Consider the following 8,826-nt stretch of genomic DNA (forward strand, 5'->3'; position numbering starts at 1 on the left):
AACAAAATAGCGGTACCTTTCCTAAGCAATACAAAAATATATTTTTCTTAATTAAAGAAACAAAGTAAAAAAAAAATGTAGAGAAAATTTTAAAAAAATCTATCGGTTTGTTTTTGAGAAAATTCGAATTTTCATTTTTTGACCAACAATATTTTATGGGGGCCACTGTTAGTTCTGATCTTAAAAAAAAAATTTTAAAAACGCCTAAAGCGAATCTGCTCAAAACCTTAACTTAATAGTTAGAACTCAATCGACCCAATGGTTTAGGCTGTAGGAAAGTGGACAGAGAGACAAAATAGCGGGACCCACTTTTTTCGACTTCTCTACCATCGTAATATCATGTTTGATTAAAATCTCGAGTTCGAATTTTTACGAATGCAAAACTTGGCATATACATATGTACATACATCTGTTGTATGTACATACATATTATGTATATTATGTAGTTCCTACATATCGGAAGTAAAAAAGCTCCTTTACAAAAATAAACTGAAAACGTGGATCACGCTGAGGATAATGTCCCGCCATTGATGTCCGTGAAACTTTAACTTTGTGTTTTTATTAAAAATTAAACACTCGTGCATGTTGCGGTTCTAAAACTCCAAAAAGTATGCAGTGAGTTGAAGTTTAAGCTGTTATCTGTTGAAATATTCAAATCTAGGGCAAACTTTTAGTTCCTTTATTTTTTGTAAAAAAAAAGTCAATTGCATTCTTCCAAAACTTAAACCATTGCACAATTAAAAACGTCAAGGGGTTCTTAAGATCTTTTAACGCTTGGTTTATAATTATTGGGAGCTTGATATCATCAATCATAACAAATCTTTGAGCTGATTGAATTGATTTATATTTGTTTGATTCCAATTGTCAAATTAGGGTTTTAGGTTTTGTTTTCCATCTTTAGTTTTGTTTTTGTTTGAGGCAGAAATTGACTCTGTGTCTACTGAATACGCACACACATATTTAAATATACAAACTTTATGCACTTTATTTGAAAAAAAATTGTGGTTAAAAAAGAATGGCTTGATCTTCTTTCGGAGTCTTGAAAAGCTTTCTAGTATAAAAACTATTTTTTTTTAGTCAACTGAAAAGGTACAAAAATGTTCTCCTCTATCCAAGTTTTTATTATTCCTTCGTGGTAAAAAGGTGTGTTGTTGTATTGGTGGACTCAGTTTATTGGTTCAAAAATGTTAAAAACTTATAGGAGAACTTCTTTACAAAATTTTCTTATACCCATATACGCTGCAGTAATTCTTGATCTTACAACCTTAAACTCAACTTTTCAATAATAACTGACTACTCCCCATATAATAATACTTCCTTCACGGCTTTTACGGCTCGGAGCCTGAAAAACCTTTTGATTTTTCAATCCGTAAACAAAATTGGAACTTTGCAATGGTGGATACAGAGGGGGTCGTAGGGGTTAGGAACCCCTGGGAGGTTTTTTTTATTTTCGTAGAAAACCCCTTGAATTTAAAACCCATCGTATTTTGTTGAATATAATCACCCTTTTATTTTTAGTTATTTATTTTTTATATAAATATGAAAATACAATTTGTATTTTACTACTTTAAACTATTTGTCTAAAAATACTACTATTAACTGAGGACTGAAACAAGAACATAATATAAATCGGAAATCCAGCCGTATTTCAATCACTCAGCACAAATTTATCATCTTTTTACCATAAAGCTCTTATAGTTAGTTCTATAAGCAGAGATTTTCTGCCAAAAACAAAGGAAATCTTTGTTTCACACAATTTAGAATTGGGAATAACTAAAGGAATTCTTTAAAGAATTAGATCTTTCCTGAGAGAAAGAGCAAATATTGAGGTTCTTAAAAAGGAACCTTAAATAAAGATCGCCAATTAGATATTAAGCTTTTATTAAATTTTTGAAACTGGTCTTAAATAAAATGGAAATCTTATGTTTTTTTGACGCACATAAATAGTGTAAGGTTTCCCTAAAGTGTTTTTCTTTTTTGTGTCTCTTTCAAAATTGACTTTCTATTAAATAGAAAAACTCTTAAAATCTAATTTTTAAAGTATATTTACTCAGGATGCTCTAGAACTGAGATTTAAATCCGAATTTCAAGATTTCAAAAAGAGCTAACGTGACTCTTTAGTTAAACTAATAACTAAATTGAAAAACAAAATTAACGTTTTTATCAATTATATACAAAAGCTTTGAATCTCTAGAGAACTGAAGTGAAAAGAGATTTTGCAACGTGTAATTTGTGAGTGCCGCACCAAAATTTTTTGACAACTTATTTGTTTTTATTTAATAGAGAAATTAAGTACTTAAATACACCTTTTTCCATTAATTTAAGGGCCAAACGTTTTCTCGCTACAATTTTTAAGTTTTGTTGACTCCTTTAAGATATTTTCAATAGGCTCATGCAAATCAGTATTTCTTTTAGAATTTGTCTTCTAGCGTCAATAAGCAAATACAAATTGGATGAATGAAATTAATTTGAAGTCAATACCTCCTTTTGTTCACGTTATATCCAGAACAGAACAACATTTTTACCAAATTTTCGTACTGGTTTTTAGTAGATTTTACTTTTTTATGAAAAAATAGACACCTAAAAAACCATCAGTCGTCCTTGGCTATGCCCAAAGGCATCCATTAACACTATACTCGCTCAATTTAAAAAAGTTGCACCTCCGAAAGAGGTATATCTTCATCAGAAATAATTGGAATATTCTTTTTACCGATGGTTCAAAATGTGAGGAAGGTACCTCTTTCGCAATTCTTGATTCAAACAACAATCTAATTTCTACAGAAAAGCTACCACCATTCTTCTCTAGTTTTGTCAGCCGAAGCCTTAGTGGTCTTAAAAGTTGCGCAATTCGCTGGCAAATCCAAGAAAAAAACAGACAGTCTTTCAACTTTAGCCGCCATCGAAAACGTCAACAATCGATCATCCAACATCGGCAAATCAGAGACAATGTCATCAAACTCGGAAAAGCGTTAAAGATGTTTTGGATGCCAGGTCACATCGGTGTAAAAGGCAATGAGCACGCAGACAACGAAGCCAAAATAACCGGATGCCATAATCTCAGATTTTTAAAAAGACATTTGAGTCGAAAATCAATTTCTGACAACTTTTCTAAATTTTATTTTAGGTTATTATTTTTTGTAAAAAAAACTGTCAGTTCGATTTTTCTCAAAATTTTACCAGATGTTGAAAACGTGTATTTTTTGTTGAACAACACTGTTTTGGAAATAAAATCGTTTTTCATTCGTAAAATTTTCAATGTGACAGATTTTTTTTCTTTAGTTTTTAATTTATAAAAAAAAACTATAATTGGATATTTTTCAAAAAATATATTTGTTTGGTATCACGTTATAATACATACAATACAATACAATACAATTTAATTCAAGTCTCTAGCGTTTTTGGTTCGTAGGATATTAAGGGTTAACGAAAATTCTTAACTTATTTTTAAACTGCTATGGTAAAAAAACACCAACGAAACTTACTTGAGAGCCCTTTCTGCACCTTTCTGTATTATTTTCTACTAGCGGCCCGTCCTGGCTTCGCACGGGTAAACATAAATAGGTAAAGATATTAAAGTTATAAGCATGCTAATTAAAACGACCATGAATCACTAAATTAGAAAACATTTTTTTGTCATATCATTAATACTCTTCGCAGCGTATGCGATGGAAGACATTTTTTGGCTAATTTTGTTAACACCTTCGGTTGGTTTTAATAGGAATTTCTAAAGTTTTTTATAGTAATCAGTGCTAAATATAGCCCATGTTACTCAGTGATAATGTAGCTTTCTAATGAACAAAGAATTATTACAATCCGTCCAGTGCTTTTTTAGTTTATTCGTTACATACAAAAATACAAATCTTTCCTCTTTATAATATTAGTTTACATATAACAAAATTTATTTGACGACGGAAAAAACGTCGCAAACGTACGGACGGACGTACAAACGTACGTACACACGCAAACACAGACAACTTTCTAAAAATCTTTTATTTCCACTCTAGGTACCTTAAAACGTCGACAAATGTCAAAATTTTCAATTTGACAATCGGAGCCATTACAATAACTTTCTATGGGAAGTTATTAATAGACTCTCGAAAATAGAGTCCGAAAAAAATACACTAAAAAAAATCTATTTTTTGTAGCGTTCTTCACATTTATAGAAATACGCACCAGAAAAAAGCTTCGTTTTAACCCATTAGAGTCATCCAAATTGAGTGGTGATATTTTTTTCAAGTTTCACTCGTTTAAGATGGTTAGAGTTGTTAGTAACTCTTACAATTGTCGATAGAATTGTGTCACACCTAGGTTTTTTTTAGTTACCACACAATCGAAAGAATTGCTCGTCCCTCAGCTGGTGATGTTATTATTTACTTATCTCCCTCATGTTTTTTGTTTTTTTTTTTACTTATGAATCTTAATTGTTTTTAGTTAGAATAAATTGCATTGAAACTTCGGTTATTTTTATCAGCTATTGCATTTCCGGTTTTATTTATTTTTTTAACATTTTCGATTAAGTTTTACTGAAAACACTAAAAGAATTGATTCAAACTAAAACCATAGAGTAAAGGGCGTTTTGCCTATATTCATTTGACTCAAAACATAACTTCTTATTTACATACGAAATGTATATCTGGTAGGAATCCTATACCGGTCACAAGGGTCAAGGCTTCCATATTTAGGATCACCACATAACGTTATAGAAGTCAAGGTAAAAATGGTTGTCAAATAAAATACAATTTTTACATGCGTTTATATTTCAAGAGTTTATACCTTTCAAAGTTGAGGCATAATGCTTAATAGTACTCAAAGAAGAAAACAAGGAAACGGATCACTTATTTAAAAATATCTTTTTTTGTTAAAGCTGAGCGTTGTTCTTTGAATCAATAAATAGTAAAAACAATAGCACTTGAAGTTTTTAATTTAATACCAACCATGTGTTAAACAAAACCGACTTCAATCCAATACCCTGAACGTACAAAGATATTTTAAAAAGATGGATTAAGATCCTATGCATCTTGAATTACAATAACTTTCAAAAGAAAGCTAAGAATTAATAAGTTGAATTTCTTGATTTAATCACACTCTTATCACTTTAAGTTTGAAAATTATTTTTTGTTAGACCTATATTCAAAAGTAATCCTGTAATTTAATATGTTTGACAAACTCAAGCTATTCATTAAGAAGCACAGTAGTTTTTTTTTAAACACTTTATCATAATCAATATACACATAAATGTCTTCAACAGTGCGATTTATAAATTATTTAGCTGTATAATCCGTTTGTTGAAATTTTTGAGGTAAATACTTTTTGTACATAATATCACTGGTTCCGTAAACTTTTCAAGCCACAATCCTGTAACCCTTCTCGAATTATGGTTGTTCATTTGGGCAGGTCATTTTTGCACAACATCCAGGATACTCTGCACCTTCGTCAACTGTCACCTCACAGTCATCACGGGGCATATAAAAGGGACAGCTGAAATTTTATAATATTAAAAGTTATTTACACAATTTTAAATAACAAAATGTACAAAATAACACATACTATTCCAATCGCAATACATAATCCTCTCTGCAATATATTTGAACACATTCAGATGATGGCTTATAGATTGACCCAATATTAATTGGTGTTTGAGTTTGATTATAAAAACACATTCCCGGATAATCTTATTAACGAAATATTATTTATAGAAAGAAATGTTTAGCCAATACCATTTTACTATTACTATAAAGATTTGTTATACCTTTGTTAACAGCATTGCCAATGAAGCTTTGACTCCAAGCTGATTGAGCTGAATTCAAGCAACAAGCCAAGAGAATTACTCCACAATAAAGTACGAGCTTTGTCATAATGTTTTTAATTCCTAATATTTTAAAAACTTGTGGTTGCAACAATAGAATAGTCTAAACAAACTGATAATCATTTAAGTGATCGCAACGACTTTTATATGATTTGAATTCTCAGAATAAAATAATTATAATACTAACCTTCCAAATGCGTATGCAAGGGGGATGCCTCGGGGACCACTCCCACCCTAGTTTCAAAGTTGGGTATTTTCTTAAAGTTGATGAAGTACGAACTAATACTAGAGTTTTTAATTTGTTTAAAAAAGTGTATGTGAATTTGAGAGGTGTATAAGCAAGTGACTTAAGGATTTGTGTGTTTCAAATGTCCTATTACGGGTATTTTCAAAACGTATTTTTTTGTAATGAAAAAATGGCATATATGATTAAGGTATGGTTGATTCGGAGGTAATAAAGGTTGTGACTATTGGCCACGACTAGTTCGACCTCTTCTTGAGGCTTTAGACGGTATCAGTGATGTTAAAAAGAAGCGAACCTGTACTTTCTTATTTCTTATAAGCTCTCAGGTGCATGTTTTATAATATATATTATGTAAGTACTGTACTGATTTTCTTTAGGAAAATTAAATTTGACTCGCGTTGAATGAACTTTCAATTCACTCCAATAACAAACTTTGTCTATTTTAAGATATCTTCTTCCTGGAGAATTAAAATTAAACTTGCTTTTAAACCCCTAATAAAACAATACGTATTTGTTTATAGCGAAAAAAGTGGGTCACTTAATGTTCACCAAGCTTATTGATGCTTGATAACGATGCAGCGATGATGCTTTGATAAACATATAGATTATAAAATTAGCGAATCGAGATTTGTCTTTTGTTATCTCTTATTTCCTACTCTCTTTGCCCTTATAACTTGCTGCTGTGGGTTTTCATATCATAAAAAAATGTTAGTTCAAAATCCTCAATATTTACTTTATTTAAAATATCTTTGATTTATTTATGAAATTTGTATTGTTTTTGCAAAGTAAAAATAATGCATGCATGTATCTATATATAAATTAATTTGGATATGACCTTGGTTGTCACTGACTTTAAAAGTGCCCTAAAATAAATTAACAAAGTTTCACACAAGAACAAATTAACACAGACGCTAGCAGACATTATTTCGAAGCGAGGGAAGCAAACGTAAACTTAATTACTTATTAACTTCCCATAAGAAGTTATTGAAATCGGCCCGATTTGTCATATTGAAAATGTTGACATTTCTCGATGTTTCAACGCTCCTAGAGATTTATGTGTTTTGCGTGTGCACGTTCGGGAAGCTTTTTTCGTCGTTCCATATCTCCATTCACCAGTGGAATTATCAAAAAAAGAATTCCCAAACAAATTAAGTGTGTGTTTTTTTACCATTGCAATTTAACATCCCATCCCGTCTGTCGATTTGTCTTGCCTAAAAGTTATTAAGTTTTCGTGTTGGGTTAAAAAGGTTGTCAGTTGAATTATTCTAAGAAATTTGTCTATTACCAACAATATTTTTCATATAAAGAAATAGTTTAGCTTGAAAATCTAGTTTTGTTATATATATTTTTATTCAAAAACAAATGTTCACTAATTGTACTAGCATTATTTTTAATTTTTGAAAAGCTATTTGAGTCGAAAGTAAATTTTTAAGTTTATGTACCTATTGTTTTTTTACTTTTATTTTTTTTAGAAAAAAGCTGTCAATTAGATTTTTCTCAAAATTTTACCGAATGTTGAAAACAATATTTTCGTTCATAAAAATTGTTTGAAGATAAAATTATTCTCTATTCGTAAAATTTTCGAGGTGACAATTTTTTGTCAGTTTTTTTGATTTATAAATTAATTAGCTAATTGGATTTTTTCCAAAAATATATTTGTTTGGTATTACATTACGACACATAATATAAAATTTAATTCAAGTCTTTAGCGTCATTGGTTTGTGAAATATTTAGGGTTAACCAAAATGTTCACCTTTTTTTTAAAAACGTTAGACGTTTGTATGTTAAAAAACCACCCACCCAATTTTCTTGAGAGCCCTTTCTGCATCTTTCTGCATTATTATCTGTATATAATAACATTTATTTGAAGTTGATATCTGAATTGGTTCGTGAACTATGTAGGACGAAAAAAACTTCGAGAACGTACGACATTTTTCTAAAAATCTTTTGTTTCGACTCTTGGGACCTTAAAACGTGGGGAAATGTCAAATTGTTCAATTCGACAAATCGGACCCATAACAATAACTTCCTATAAGATGTTAAAAATGTTGGTTAACCCAACTAATTACGAACTTATTACTCCAGCGACTTGACAAAAAAAAAATAATTAACAATCAAATCGAATATTTTACGAATAAAAACAATTTTTATTTCCAAACAATTTTAAAAAAAAAGTCGAATTTACTGTTTTTTTTAAAATGAAAACCTAGAAAAAACAGTGCGCGTTCGCAATCGGTTTAAAACTGTAGGTCCCTTCCATCTCTGAGAATATTAGTAGCACACAGGAAGGGTTGAAAGTTGTAAGTCACTAGGCCCTAGTTCTTAAAGGACTGTTGTGCCACCTAATTTAAATTTTAAAATTTGGTAATCATTGATTTTTGACTCAAATATCTCTTCAAAAATTTAAGATATTGGCTTCAAACTAATTTCGTCTTATAAAATATATAGTTTTAAACATTTAGCAAAATACTGAGAAAATCTAATTGACAGTTTTTTTTATAAAAATAAAAACCTAAACAAACATTTCCAAAACTTGCTAAAAATTGATTTTTGACCCAAAAGTCTTTTCGAAAATTAAAAATATTACCTTCAAAGATGAAATCATCTTATAGAATATATTTGTTTTCGACGTTCAGTAAAATTTGTAAAAAATCCATTTTTTTTCATTAAAAATAAAATCTACACAAAATAACCACAAAAACAGATTTTAAAATAAATCTGTTTTATCATATGCAAAATATTGCTGGTAGTTTTAGAATTTATTTTAAAATAAATT

General features: G+C 29.8%; 1 protein-coding gene across 1 annotated transcript; it reads right to left on the minus strand.

Moving 5' to 3' along the window:
• Nucleotides 1-5,240: 5,240 nt before the first annotated feature.
• Nucleotides 5,241-5,931, minus strand: LOC129946774 (uncharacterized). Its single transcript, XM_056057091.1, has 3 exons — nucleotides 5,750-5,931; nucleotides 5,548-5,671; nucleotides 5,241-5,478 (listed from the first exon to the last, which is right to left on the minus strand). Exons 1-3 carry the CDS (start codon nucleotides 5,853-5,855, stop codon nucleotides 5,373-5,375), a joined length of 336 nt encoding a protein of 111 aa, XP_055913066.1. The 5' UTR covers nucleotides 5,856-5,931; the 3' UTR covers nucleotides 5,241-5,372.
• Nucleotides 5,932-8,826: the final 2,895 nt, after the last annotated feature.

The sequence above is a fragment of the Eupeodes corollae genome, chromosome 2, assembly GCF_945859685.1.
Source record: "Eupeodes corollae chromosome 2, idEupCoro1.1, whole genome shotgun sequence".
In the NCBI taxonomy this organism is placed as follows: domain Eukaryota; kingdom Metazoa; phylum Arthropoda; class Insecta; order Diptera; family Syrphidae; genus Eupeodes; species Eupeodes corollae.

Bases quoted from the DNA above. Each gene is read 5' to 3' on its own strand.
- LOC129946774 (XM_056057091.1), bottom strand. From the start codon at position 5,855: ATGACAAAGCTCGTACTTTATTGTGGAGTAATTCTCTTGGCTTGTTGC. The intron at 5,672-5,749 runs GTATAACAAATC...TTCGTTAATAAG, and splicing joins TGGCAATGCTGTTAACAAAG to ATTATCCGGGAATGTGTTTT. The intron at 5,479-5,547 runs GTATGTGTTATT...ATAAAATTTCAG, and splicing joins TATGTATTGCGATTGGAATA to CTGTCCCTTTTATATGCCCC.